At 55.1% G+C, this 13953-nt stretch overlaps 2 protein-coding genes across 3 annotated transcripts in view; one reads left to right on the top strand and one right to left on the bottom strand.

Annotated features, from left to right (window-relative positions):
- Positions 1 to 1154, top strand: part of BTBD9 (BTB domain containing 9) — a 437363-nt gene extending 436209 nt beyond the window's left edge. Inside the window, exon 12 of the mRNA XM_088831208.1 lies at positions 73 to 1154. Coding sequence (XP_088687334.1) covers positions 73 to 143 — 71 coding nt within the window. The 3' untranslated portion in view covers positions 144 to 1154. The remainder of the gene's footprint in view (positions 1 to 72) is intronic.
- Positions 1155 to 2920: 1766 nt separating this feature from the next.
- ZFAND3 (zinc finger AN1-type containing 3) overlaps positions 2921 to 13953 on the bottom strand; it is a 338795-nt gene continuing 327762 nt past the window's right edge. For both annotated transcript variants that reach the window (XM_055407256.2, XM_055407255.2), the window contains one exon: positions 2921 to 5136. In XM_055407256.2, coding sequence (XP_055263231.1) covers positions 4982 to 5136 — 155 coding nt within the window. In that variant the 3' untranslated portion in view covers positions 2921 to 4981. The remainder of the gene's footprint in view (positions 5137 to 13953) is intronic.

Genomic DNA, 13953 nt, shown 5'->3' with positions numbered 1-13953 from the left:
CCGACCCAGTCAGCTTCACCTTTTTTTTTAAATTTAGAAGATAACAAAATTGTAATCACTTATTCTTTCTAGAGCCACGGGGAAAGGAAGGTCTTATCTGTGATAAAAAGCAGAGCATCCTGTGTGCGGAGGCCAGCTGGTAATAAAGGGAGCGTTCTCCATTGCGGCTTCAATTAAGAACCTCCCTTCGGACAGAGAAGAAAAGGTGTCAAAGGAGGAAAACAAAATTAAATGTGTCTCCTCTAGGAGTTTTTCCTCATTAATGGTTTGCTTTTTGTGTTTTTTCCTGGTGTGATTTCACTCCCATCTTCAACGTGGGTGGCCGGCTCCTCTGGGTGCGGCTGGGGCGGCAGCCAGGCAGGCAGTGGTGGCCGTGGCCAGCGGTACAGGCCACGCTCCGTTTATTTCTGTGGCTGCAGCCATCGACTCCACGTTGTTTGTCCTGACAGTGGCTCTGGTGGGAGTCCCGTGCTCATTAGCAGCCTGAGGGATATAAAATGCAGTCCGTGGTTTTTATTGTAGCAGAAGTCATCCTGGGTCTGGTGTCCACTCAGGAGTCACTGGAGGGGCTGGGGAAGGATGGACAAGGCAGCTGGGACACACCTGTTTCTCCCCCCGGAAGCTGACCTGGTCACACCTGGGTGACTGGACAGGATCGGCCCTGGCATTTTGCAGAAAATGAGTGGTGAGGGGGACTCGCTGGAGGGTAAGCCAGCTTTCGGTACACCCCAGCCCTACCCTGCATAGGGGTGGAGAGAGAGGAGAGGATGTGCTGATCCTGCTGGTGTCTGTGAGACGGGCCATGCTTCAGCAGAGCCAAGGGCCTGCGTGCCCACCACACAGCCCAGGGCCCTGCAGTCAGGACCTTCTGCTGAAACGACACGGGCTGGGAGCTGCCCCCACTGCAGAGGTGAGCACAGGTGTGCACTGCTGAAAATCACTCTTTTTAAAGAACTTATTTAAAAAAAATACTAAAGAATACTCATGGAATAACCTAGCAGAGAGGTCTGGCTCTGAGCTGGGCTAGTCACTCACTTCCTCTGCGACCGACTATCCAGACGGGCCCAGCCTTGTGTCCCTGTCCTCTGCCAGCTGGAAGGCAGACTCTGGAAGGGGCTCCTTGACCCCAAGTGACTTTCTGCTTTTTTTTTTTTTTTTTAAAAACTCAAATATTACTCCCAAAGGGCTCATGGCCTGAAGACTCCCCTCATCGAGACTGGGGTCTCACGCGTTTACCATTTGCATCCTGCATCTTTACAGCCCTGAGCCCAGGGGAGAGGACAAGGCTGCCGCCACCCGCCCCCGCTACCATCTCCCCTTGGCGTCCCTGCAGCTGGGACAGCTGAAGCTGCCGCCTGAGAGCCAGCTCCAGGAGGAGCCAAGGCCCGTCAGGTGGGAGCGGAACCCTGGGGCTTGGGTTCCCGTGGACGCCCAGGAACACTGCTGACACACTTACAGCCAGTCGCCAGGTGAGCCTCCTACTTGAGCAGCAGTGGGGTGGACGGGACGGGACCGGACCGGCCAGCCCAAGGTCGCCGTGCCGCTTGTGGTGGGAGGTGGCCTCCACTTTCCACCCCGTGTTCAGGTGGAAGGCTGTCCTCCCCGATGGCCGCTTCTAGCCCTGGCTTCCTGGTTTACTCCCAGCGGCTACCAGAGTTTCCCAAGACCTGCCTGGGCCCTGACAGTAGAGAGGAGACGCTGTGGGCAGGGACCGCAGGGAGCTCTGAACGCTGACCAGCTCGCCTCGGGCAGGGCTCCCCAGATCTCAGAGCCCGGCTTTCCTGGGTGCCTTCTGCGGAGGGCAGCACCAGCTCCCAGAGGGACCTGGGAGGAAGCGCCAGGAATCTGCCGTCAGGCTCCCCCAGGTCTGAGGTCCTGAGGCTACACCCCCCAGCCCCCGCAGAGAAGCGGGGGTTGGGGGACGTGAGGCAGAGACGCGGCCTCTGGGGTGGGGTGTGGGCAGGGGGTTCAGCAGAGAACTCAGCCCTCCTTTGTCTTGGGTTTCTGGGTCTGTGAAGGTTGCCTGGGGCCTCTTTGGGTGGGGAACTGCTTTTCTGAGCCATCTGTAAAGGAGGACTTGGTCCAGAAGCCCAGACGGTTCATTTATGGGCAGAATGCAAGCTTCGTTTTGCACAACAGCCCAGGTGAGCAAATATACAAGTGTGCGTTCACAAGTCCTGAGTTCACAGCTGTGAGATGCGACACGGGCTCTCTTCAGAAACGATGCAGATTCCTGTGGGTTGTGGGCCCTCCCCCAGGGCTCGGTGCCGTCTTCGCCTCTGGGCAGGCAGCATCCGGGCATGCCTGTCCCGTGAGCTGAGCGAGCCCACTGTGGGCCCTGCGCACGTGCCGACGGGAGGGCGTGGCTGACTTCCCCTGGGACCGTCAGGAGGGGTGCGGGCCCAGGTGGCCACAGCAGCTCTGCAGCATCTTCCCAGAACGCCTCCAGGCTCCTGGGCGCTGCAGACGCCAGTCACAGCCTCCACCCTGAGCCGGCCTAGTCCTGCTTAAGGCCTGTGAGGTGATCATTGATCCGGCACTTACAGACGATCAGATGCTGGTCATCTCCAGGGCTGTCCCTGGGGGAGGTTTGGGTCTCAGATGTGCCGGGACACAGGCACACCCACCCCTACACCCCTGGGGGCCCTCGGGGCTGGTGCTCACTTCCTCCTGTCTCCCCCCAGGTACGTACCCTTGGTGCCAGCAAAGGCCGGCTCAGCAGACGCACCTCCACCCCAGGGTCACCTGAGGCAGAGCCACCCAACAGAACCTGGCACAGCAGCTGCGGAGCCTGGACTCTGATGGACGAGTGAGCACCCCACAGAGCCTCCACCTCGTTCACTCTCCAGCCTGAGGGGGACCTTTTACTGTTTTCCTGCTCATGCAGGTGGCACTTAGGAAAACCGGCGAAACACAGAAATCCAGACTGTCATACGATTGGTTTAATTTTTTTTCAGCAGGAGAAAAAAGAATAAAGTTACAAGATTCTTTTAATATTTTCACAATGTTAAAACTAAAACTGGGCTCTAGGCTATGTGTGTAAGTAAATCTAGAACACAAAAGGGTTAAATAAGATTTTTCTCTTTTAAAGATACAAGAATTTAAGCTTTCCTTACATTTAACAAACTTCACAGAACAGATACTGCAGGGGAACAAGCCCTCCCCACCCCCCAGCTCTGCCCTCAGGAAGCAACCAGGGGCTGCGAGCCCTGTGCGCGGTCAGCTCCCCAGAGCCCGCGTCCTGGGGCCGCCACCGGCAGCAGCAGCAGCAGCGGGGCCGGGAGGGCGCCTGGTGGCCGTTTAGAGATCGGAGCTGGGTGGGGCGCTGAGGCGGGCCACATCGCTGAGGATGGCCAGGTACTGGCCAGAGGGCCGTGGCTTGACAACAGTGGTAAACGTGGGCAGGCCTGGCCTCTCAGCCCTGGGCTGCCCAAGAGCAAGACCCTGGTCTGGGTCCTGAAGCAAGAATTAAGGCTGGAGATTTTGCAGCGGATTCCACTCTGGTTGGGAGGGGGTGCCTTGGGGGCGGGGTGTGGGGGGAAAGAGCATGATTTCTTATTTCAGTTTTTGGACCAAAAACATCTATAGTTGCAGATATTTACTGTTAATTTGTGGGCAGAGCTGAGTGACCATTTGTTGTGGTAGGAAAGGGTTATGTTGCTGGGTTCGACTCTCCCAGTAGCCTGTGCATGGGCAGCTCCAAACAGCCTGGGTCGGATGGGGCTCGGGCCGTCCAGACCCCTGCTCAGGCTCTCAAGGGCCCCTCTTCCCTACTACCCCACCCCCACCTGACTGGTGAGCACTTCCTAACAGGGGCCAAACAGGCCCGTCCCCGCCTGGCCTGAGCTACCGCCTCCACTCCGCCCCTCTGCCCTCCGGAGAGGCGCACACTGAGCCACACGCCCTCCCCGCCCGCCCACGAACCACGCTCTAGACAGACCCACCTCTGTCCCGGCGACGGGTGCTGCCCCCTCGAATGAGCCTCCGCGTGGCAGGGCGGGCTGGCGGCCCGGGGACCGCGGGGCCACACTGACCTGAGGGGCGAGGACGCTCCTGCTGCACAGGACGGAGCTGCGGGCAGCTCCCAGCACGGCTATCAATTCCCGGTGGCTATGAAACATCTTTAAAAAAACCTAGCTGCAGAGGCCAGTCTGTTGGCCACAGCTGCTGTGCTGCAATTAGCCGTATTTGATCAGTGCCAGATCCCTGCACTCGGCGGACGGCAGGCCAGAGCCGTAGGGTCAGGGCGCCTGGCCGCTTCTTGTGACCGGGGGAGGGCCTGTGTAGAAAAGGTGGTTCTTGTTCGTGGGCTAGTCTTGAGTGGAGCTAATTTTCAAAGTGAGGTTACTGTTTCTCGTCTTGTGTGATGAGAGTTTTTTCATATTAATTCAGGTAAAAAAATTTCTTACAAACCTGCCCCCACCCCCATTTCCTGCTCAGTGGGAGAGCAAGGCCACCCCCAGCCCAGCCACGGGCCGATCTCAGCAGCTGCCTGCGGCCCAGGCACGTCTGGCCCTCAGGGGTCCTGGCTACCGGGACTAAGGACAGTGGAGAGGTGAAGGCTGGACGCTACCCAGAGCTTCCGGCAAAGCCACGTGCGTCATGGGGACTTGAACACCAGCTTCTCCTCTAGTGACTCAGAGTCTCCGTCTGGAACGCTTTCCACTTAAGGCTTTTTTAAGTTTGACTCCAGCAGTGACAGGTATGTGTGGTTTTTAAATCCACTAGCCATGCTCAAAAAAAATATTCTTCATGTTTTAATTTTATACAATGGCTAGCAGGCACCTTAGTAACCAGCCAGAAATCAATTTCAACCACCATCAACCCCTAAACTACAGTACCAGGATGGCTGGCTAAGGAAAGGAAACGGACTGGCTGTAGTCTGACGCGTGCCCAGTACAAGGTGTCTGGCTGACTTTGTCCTAAATAAGGCTAACATTAGTGAACTAAGAACAGCGTCACGTGGAGGCCGAGCCGGCCTTCAGGAGCACCCCTCCCCGATGCGCTGGCAAGAGCGCCCCACTTTCCGGTCCAGTTTCACCATCTTCATGATGGCTTCCTCTCGGCCACGGCCCATGTGGTCAAACGTACAGTCATGCTGCTCGGGGAGGCGATGCAACATACAGAACACGTAACCTGCAGCAGCGGGAAAAGCAGAGGAGACAAGGTTAGGGCGGCCCCGCGGGCCCAGAGCCCGGCTCCTGCTCAGGTCCAGAGAGGGACAGTGGTCACAGCACGGGTTCCTGCTGTTACGAGCCCTCCCCAACAAGAGAGCCAGTGCGTTCAGTTGAGTCCAAGGGGCTCCTGCTGCACTGAGGGTGGAATCCCAAAGCGCCTGCGCAGTACCTCCCTCAGACACGTGTGGCCAGCAGCCCGTCCTCCAGCCCCATGCGGGTGTCAGTGAGCACAGAGCTGGTGGCTGGGCACTCCCAGCCGGTGCAAGCCTCAGTACCCACCTCAGGACACCCACTGCTTCTAAAAGGCTGAGGGAAACCAAACACACACGAATGGGGCTCTCCAGGAAAAATGGGTCATTTCAACGCTGGAGAAGGTATTATATTCAAAGAGGAAAGAACAAAAATGTCGAGTCCAACTGGTGTCTCAGTGCAGCTGGATACTTCCAACCCCACCTGGGGGGCAGGAGGTGAGCACCCCCTGCCCTGGGCCCGCCTCTTCTCCTGGGAGTGGGCGGGCTGCAGGCCAGGCTCTCTGCAACCGAGATGCCGCCGAAGGAAGAGCTGAGGTGGAGGGCACGGGGGCAGGAGCTGCGTCGGGGGGGTGTACAGTCATCGGAGTTTCCTGGGTCTGTCTGGCCCTTTCTTTCAGGGAAGGTGCAGGAGATCTGGGCTGGCTCCCCCATCACCACATCCCATCAGTTCTTCTCTGGTCACACCTCCAGGTCCCAGAGACCCGAGCTACAGAGAATCAGAACCCTTTCCTGAACCTCTTCCTGGGGCCTGTACACATGGGGCCGGCAGTGCCCGCCGCACTGCTCCCCAGGCAAATAGCATCTCATCTCAGATCTCTCTCAAGCCCAGACCCCCTCAGGCAGAGTGAAGGGCAGCGCCCCGTGGCCTGTGGCCCTCCCCATCCTCCATTCCCTTCAGAGAAAAGCTGGCAGAGGCAGTGATCTCAGGACAGCAGGAGCTGAAGCAAAGACCGGCTACGAAGGACAACAGCTTCTTTACCCAGAGAAGATTTCTCAGGACGCTCACGGCCCTGCTCTGATGTCCTGATCACACCCAGTGCAGACACGTGCCCACGGCCTGAGCAAACAGGCCAAGCCTGGACAATCCGTTTTGTGAAAACACTATTAACTGCTTCCCAGGGAGAGCAGGGTAGTGTGTTTGAGTCTAAATCGGGATGAGGTTTGAGGGAAGGAACAGATGAAACTGCATCTCCTGAGAAGCTGAGCTCCCACTTGGCCCAAAAGCAAAGTTAAGATTAATGAGCCCGTGTGTTATATTTACTGATAAGTTCATTACTTGAAGATATTGGATACCAGTTGTCTTTCTCCTAAAGGATTTCGCAGCACAAGTGTGGATGGCCTCAATATGCATCCTTCGTCTGACAAGCACAATCATCTTTTTGGAGCAAAGCCCACCCGGGCAGGGAGAAGCGGCTGCCAGGTTGGGGCGGGGGTGGGGACACCAGCCAGCCGCACAGCAGCCGGAAGTGAGTGGAGACATTTCTGTTGCCAAGGCCTCACATGTTTCTACACTTTCAGCATCTCTAATAAGGGCGGGAGGCCCCTTGCTGCCTTTCCCTGCCTTCAAGATATTGGGGTGATGCAGAAGAGGGTCCCCAGGGCTCTCCTCTCGTCCTGATGGATGGTGCTGGCTGAGTGAAAGCAGCAGGAAATGGATCAGCCCTGGCTTAGTCTAGCACCTCATTAGTCAAAGGCAGACTGGGAGGGGGGGAGAAGCTCAGGTCTCGCCACGCCCCCTCACAGCTCGGCTGCAGCCCACCTTCTGCCAAGTCGACGGGTGGACCAGAGGGCCCGCGTTCTGTCTGGAAAAGGAAACCGAGCGCCATGACCACAATGATCCTGGATATTCTCCCCCCACCCGGGAGTCTCCTCAGCCAGGAACACCGTGTTTCTCTATGCAGGTTCCATGTACCTGCCAGACACACCTTGACACCTGGCTTTGATTTTTGAAATGTGGAAACTACTAAACAGGTAATTGTGGGAGTAGAGCTGGTGAAAAAAAAAAAAAAAAAACCACAGTATAGATGGCATTGTAATTCACTGGGGAAAAGTCTGGGGGCAATTTTGGAAGGCTTACTTCCCTCGGTGCTGCACTGAGGCTATCTGATGACATAAATTAAGCTCAATTCCCTCTACTGTCAGGACCGCTCACCAAGTGGAAGACACGTGCTAGAACTTGTCCCAAATTCTGAGTAGGTTATTGTCTACCAGCAACAGCCAACTGGCTCATGTATTTCGGTGTCAGTGGGTGGGGTGGCCTGTTGGATACAGGAAAGGGGGCAGGGGATTGGTGGGTGGGCTGAATCTTTATCCTCTTTCCTCGATACCCACAGACCTGTTTCCACTCAAGTGTCATGAACGTTAAATTACTCTCTGATGGAATTCCAGAGACCAAGCTGGGCACATGGAGAGATGCAAAATCAGGCCACTGGGGAACAAGATTATTCTTATTTCAGTGAGGAGCAGTTTCAGAGCACAGGGTGTTTACAGCCTCCGTCTTGGGTTGGCCAGCCTCAAGCTTCCTCACTCTGTTCATCAGAAACCAAGTGGGGCCTTTCCAGAGAGGGTTGGGCAAGGAATGCGCCGGGGGAAAGAAAGCAGAAAGGACACAACTGATCAGCTGCGAAAGGGGCTTTGATATTACATATCATCATCACTCTCACTCACATACATATATATTTTCATCTACAGGCTCCTTATGGCCCCACAGTTCAGCGTCAAGTAGTTTTAAAAACAACTTCAATACTCTTTTGCTTGTGATAGCTGTATATACAGTCCTTGGGAGGCATAAGCAGTAAAGAATATGATTAGAAGAATGCCAACCCTCCAAAAGAGAGGAAAATAGCCAAGGTGCAAGTTTTTGAAAAACAACTGGTTCATAATGCTAAACATGGTTTAACCTCAACCGCTGCCCCCGGCGTATCATACACACGAGCCGCCTGGCTCCTGGGAGCCCTGTTCATTGCTTCCCCAAGAAATACTGACCTAGGAGGAAGCCGAAGAGTTGTTAGGGCTGCAGAGCTGTTCTTAGTACATCTGCACAAAACACTCATGAACTTGGGTAAGCGTGCGTTTGCCAGCGTTGAAGAGCACTTGGGATGAGCCCCTGATGAAAAGCAGAGGGTGCAGAAGCAGCTGTCTAAGCACCACGTCCCATGGCCCCCCTTCAGGCCCCTCCCCTTCTGCTGCCCAGCTCGGCCAGGCCATCCTGGGTGAGGGGGGAGGCCAGACCCGCACAGGTGGGATCAGTCAGCCCGGCCCCCACCTCCCACCCCACCCCACACTGCCCTGCAAGGGGTCCAGCAGCTACACCCTCAGGGCCTGACGAAGAACAGGCCTGCCTAGGTCACCACAGCAGCTGACCTGCATGGGCTCCTCCTAGGGGACTGTGGCCGTGCACAGCAAGAGACAAAGCAGCGCAGAAAGTACAACCCACGACCCAGCCAGACACCACCCTGGGTGAAGGACAAACGGGGAGGCCGCTCGCGGGCAGAAACAGGTGCATTGGGTGCCGCGTAAACTTGAAGATGCCAACAGCTGGTGGCCCGGGAGACGTTCCCAGCAGAAAGTGGACTGAGGCGCATTCTTCCAGGACTCACACAGGTCTGACATGCAGGTTTCCAAAAACACTCATCCGGTGGGAACCAGACATCAGCTTTTAAAGCCAACATCCGAAAGTCATCCATTCCACTCAGACCCTCATCCACAGCTAAACCTCACCTCTGCTCCCAGAAAGACCACCGACCAGGACTGAGAACAGTCTTGACAGATGCCATCATTAAGCAAAGATGATATAAATCCAACACCTGACCAGCAGGGCAGAGGAGACAGGTCTCTACCTCTGAGCACTGCTGGCAGTGGGGCCCTCAGGGCCTGAGCCAGATTACGGACCTGTCGGCCAGTCCTCCCCACCCTCCTCCCTCCCCCTTCCTCCTGCCCCTCTTCGCCCCCCCCCCATCCTGCTGTTGGGCGGACAGACGGTGGGTGGAGGAGCTGGAGGACCAAGGGTGGAGCCAGCCTCCCACCTGCAGGTGGCACAGCCGCCACCACTGGCTGAGGCCGGGACCCCTAGGCTCTCTTCCCTCTGAACCTCAGGAACTGAGCAGGCTGGAACTGTCTTTGGGTTTGGAGCTGTCTTTTTCTTTCATGGGATTTCCTAAAGGAGATAAAGCGATGCCAAAATTCACAAAGTCTGAGCCCCTGGCAGAGTCTCACCCTGCCAGACAGAAATGTTGCTTATTGGCTTAATGTTGGAGTAAAAAGCCCCACTTAAAGCTGGCATCGGACTTCCCCAGTGGTTAAGACTCTGTGCGCCCAGTGCAGGGGGCCCAGGTTTGATCCCCAGTCAGGGAACTAGACGCCACACACCACACGCCACAGCTAAGTGTGTGTGCCACAATGAAGATCAAAGATCCCACATGCCACAACGGAAGACCCAGCGCAGCTGAATAAATATTTAAAAAGATAATAAAGCTGGCGAAACTGCGCAGGTCTGAATACTTACGGACTTTAATTAAACATGTTTTCTAACAGACTTCCCCACTTGGGGGCTCTCTCAAGACGGCCATGTTAGTGAGGCCTCAGACCAGGGTGGGCCTCGGCTCCAGCTGCTTCGGTGTTTTCACCCCACTCACAAGAAATGTTTTACATTTTCTTGCTCATTTGGATTTCAGAATGTCAGAGGTTCAAGCAGATCCTAAAAACACTGACAAGCCTTGGGGACTGCGGCCCTGTGATGCCTTCTCCGGGGTGCAGCCTCAGGTGGCACTGTGTGAGCATGCTGTCTGCACTGACACGCCTGTCCCTGCACACCTCCCACCAGTGATGAGCCCCAGGCAGGTGTGTCCCGGCAGGAGGAAAATCAGACACCTGTTATTCAGACAGCAAACAGAGCCCACCCAAGACCTCCCAAAGCTCTCCGAGATACCTCGGTAACAGACCCTCCAAATCTCAACTTATCAGTAAGGACCATTTGCTCTCTGAATTGTCTATTTCAAATGTAAACAACAATTATCCCTGAATCGTGTCTGAAATGACTGGGCAAGCTCGTTATAAAGAATCACACTTTTCCAGCAACATGAAAGTTTCTTAAGAGGCAGGGTGGCTGACTGACCTCAGAGCTCATTTGTAAGTGCACGTTGGGAACAGCAGGCGCCTACAGGAACGCTTGTCAGAAAACATTAGCCACTTACGCTCCCACCAGAAGTGATCCCTGGATTACAGCACCTCCACTGACCCAGAGCCCAAGGCAGAATTTGTAGCACAAAAATGCATTACAGGAGCTTAATGCATTTTGTTTTATCAGGCCCACGGTACAGGCAAAGCAGCTGCAGGTGTCTCGGGAATGGAATGTGCCTCTTTCACACTCTCCTCCATCACCAGTTTCGCACAGTGGAGGGAAAAGCAATCACACTCCAAGAAACAGAGCTGGACCCCTGCTCCCTGAGTGGCTGACACAGAGCTTGGCAGGGCTGGGGAGAGAATGGATGGAAGAACAGTCAGTCACCCAGGGGGCTGGAACCAAAGTCACGGTGAATCACCAAGTGGGCATCAGTCTGTCTGTCTTCCAAGGGGAAGGAGAACCTCCAGTTCACAAGAGCCCAATGTATTCACCAGGCTTCCCAGGTGGCGCTGCCAGTAAAGAGCCTGCCTGCCAATGCAGGAGACATAAGAAATGTGGGTTTGGCCCCTGGGTCGGGAAGATCCCCTGGAGGAGGGCATGGCAACCCACTCCAGTATCCATGCCTGGGGAATCCCGTGGACAGAGGAGCCTGGTGGGCTACAAGTCCGCAGGGTCACAAAGATTCGGACACGACTGAAGCGACTTAGCACACAAGCAATGTACTGACCAATTTAATAAAAACCAGCAAACAATACCAAGACAGCTCTAAAACAGACACAGTTGTTTGTTTTCCCCAAAATCAATTAAAATATCAAGTTAGATACAAGCTAAATGCTACAACAAAAAGCAGTGTGACAGAACGCCGAGACACACGAGCCCGTGCAGAGCCAGTGCGAAGGCCCTGAGTGCAGTCAGTGGTGAAGAGACGCCTGTGTCACAGCCCAGCTTGATGGAGCTCCCGACAGGGTGTTCACAGCTACAAACAGCCCACCACCCTGGTCTCCTTTATCGTCTCTTCAAACCTTCCAGCCTCATTCCTGCAAAAACTCTGACCTCTCTTCTCCACAGGGAATGCCCGTCCACTTCTAGGAACAGCTCCTTCTATCAGCCGACACCCAGGGAACAGGCCTTCCACCCATCATTTCTGCCTGTTTTTCAACAGTGTGTGTGTGTGACAGAAACGATGGGCCAGACCTGGGGCTGGGCACCCGCCCAGAAAGGAACCCTTGCCATCAGCTCAGGCCTTTGAGAACCGCACCCCCCACCCTGACTTCCCTCTGTTAGCTCTTTAACCCCCCGGTGCACGAGGAGAAGGGGGCTGGCTGTAGGCTCACATTACGACCAGGTTGTGTTATCTAGAGATGAACATATATTTAAAAACTAAGAAAATGGCTCAAGGCAGTTTCTGCCACAGGAATAATGACTTGCTCTTTCAAATATCATTTTATTTCAGTAGCTGAAAACACGAGCATTAGCCTCTTAGAACCCGGAGCAGTTTTCAAAATCCAAAAACCCTAGAAGATGCCTGCACTCCTGGCCACCTCCCCCGCCCCCCTCCAGCCCCCACCCTGGGGGGGCTTCGGGGGAATCGTGAGGAACTGCTTTCTAGAGACCTCCATCCTTCTCTCCCAGGCTCCTGACTGGTTGGCCATCTCTTTCAACAATCTCCTCTGCTTAGAGTTTACCATCTCAAACAGAGAGAGGGCTCCTAGAAAACCAATTCCAAACCTGCAGCAGAGGCAAGAGAAGTGTCGAACCTGTCCCACCCAAGAGTGGCCGAGGGCAAAGTGGGCAACTCGGCTGCCAGGCCTCCCTGAAGGCTACGCTGGCAAGAGCCAGTCCACCCAAGTCACAGGGCATCCGAGTGGCAGGGCCGTCAGGGGACATGAGGCTGCAGATGCTTCGTGCGCCTCCAGAGCAGCGCTGGAGCAAGAGAGGGACACCTGCCCCGTTTTCTCTGCTGGCCTTCCAGCCGACAGGCTGGGGTCATGGGGGAGGACAGATACAACAGACCCTCCGGTTAGTGCCCCCCTGCTATGGCAGGTCCCTTAGGGGAAGCTCAAGTTCTTTCTGAAGAATCCAGTGAGGAGCCTGTGCACCAGAGTCCAAGTGCTGGATTCCGTTCCAGCTGCACAGCCCCGACAGCCATGTGGCTGCTGCTGAGCCATCCAGCCTTTCAGACCGCAGGCGTGGCTCCGATAACGGGGTTTTTTCAGGCATTAAGGGCTGGAGCAGCTGAAGTCAGAGTCGAGGAAGACCCACTCACTCACCGGGCTGCACAGAGCCACTCACCGTCGGGCCTCAAGGCTGGGCCCCCTCGCTGCTCCGCCCCCACCTGCAGGGCTTCCTGCGCCACCTGCACCCTTCAGTCTACACTGTGTTCCTGTCTCTTCTGACAAAGGAGAGACAATAAGGAAATCTGCCTGCGAGTGTGTGATGCACGCGTCTCCTCTGTCCCTCTGCATACACCCCTCTGCACACTATAAATGCGCTGCCAGAAGCTGACAAGCTCAATAAAGGTTTCTGTTGAAGATATGCAAATTTTAGAAAAACCTGATTTAAATATATGACGACTACACAGGGCAGCCTGGAAAGTAGTCAGTGGTTAGGGACTCCATGAAAGGGATGCAGAAACTTTCCAAGGACAGCAGGGAACAACTTCTTTGCTCCTGTGAGGGCTTCTCCCAGGAACGGCTGAGAAGTCTGCAAGCCTCTCTCCGAAGCAGAGGCAGAGTGTGTGTGTTTCCAAGTTTGGTCACGTACTGACCGCGTGCTGAAAAGCCCATGTCTATTTCCCAAGACTGTCGGGCTGGGAGCTGGTGTGAAAGGATGAGCGGAGAAAGGAATGGGCTGGAGACACTGCAGACGTGCTGTTTCACCTCCGCTGTGCCAGCGCCACCCGCACCCATCTATGTGCGTCTCTGAAGGAACAGCTCATGCATTTTGTTTTCACCACACAACTCAAAAAGGTCATTCTGAGGACCTCAAGAGTACAAGCATGCTTTTCTCTATTTTCACAAATTTGGGCTTTAAGGTCACAGGCCCCACAACATCTGCTGCGCGCATGTGTGTGGCAGGAGGGCAGGGTGGAGAGGCCAGGGAAGCGAGCATAAAGTTGGTTAAACACACCTCTCCTGGAGGGAAAGAGGCTCACTCTGCAGCAGAGACATGTTTCAGCTGAAGAGATGAGCTCAAATTTGAAGTCAGACTATAAACTATATATAGTCAGAAACTCCCACCAAATGGACAACCCACTCCAGGATTTGGGAGACTTCCCGTCTTGATCGGGGGGAGGAGCTGACCTCATACCCAGCTCCTTCACCAAATTCAGTTTGTATAAAATGATACTCAGCAAAACGTAAGTCCCCCATCCCATTCTCTCAGTTACCAACCCAGAGGCAAAGCAACCACCAGTTCTGACACATCCTCGCGAGTGAGCATACATGTATGTTTGTGTTCAGGTCCCAGAGGGCTGTTTTAAACTCGTAAATCCTGTCATGAAACTCACTGTGTAAACCCCTCAGTGCCTGCCCTCTACTTTTAGAATAAAATTCTGACGCCCGCGAAGGCCTCCCGGCCCGCCAGTCCACGCCCCCCGCGTGCCAGGCGCGGCGCCAACCAC

This window comes from Moschus berezovskii, chromosome 23 (assembly GCF_049115385.1).
Source record: "Moschus berezovskii isolate FMDL1 chromosome 23, NW_MosBer_1.0, whole genome shotgun sequence".
In the NCBI taxonomy this organism is placed as follows: domain Eukaryota; kingdom Metazoa; phylum Chordata; class Mammalia; order Artiodactyla; family Moschidae; genus Moschus; species Moschus berezovskii.
Note: the sequence above shows the minus strand (reverse complement) of the source record. Positions and strands in the feature narration are given on the sequence as shown.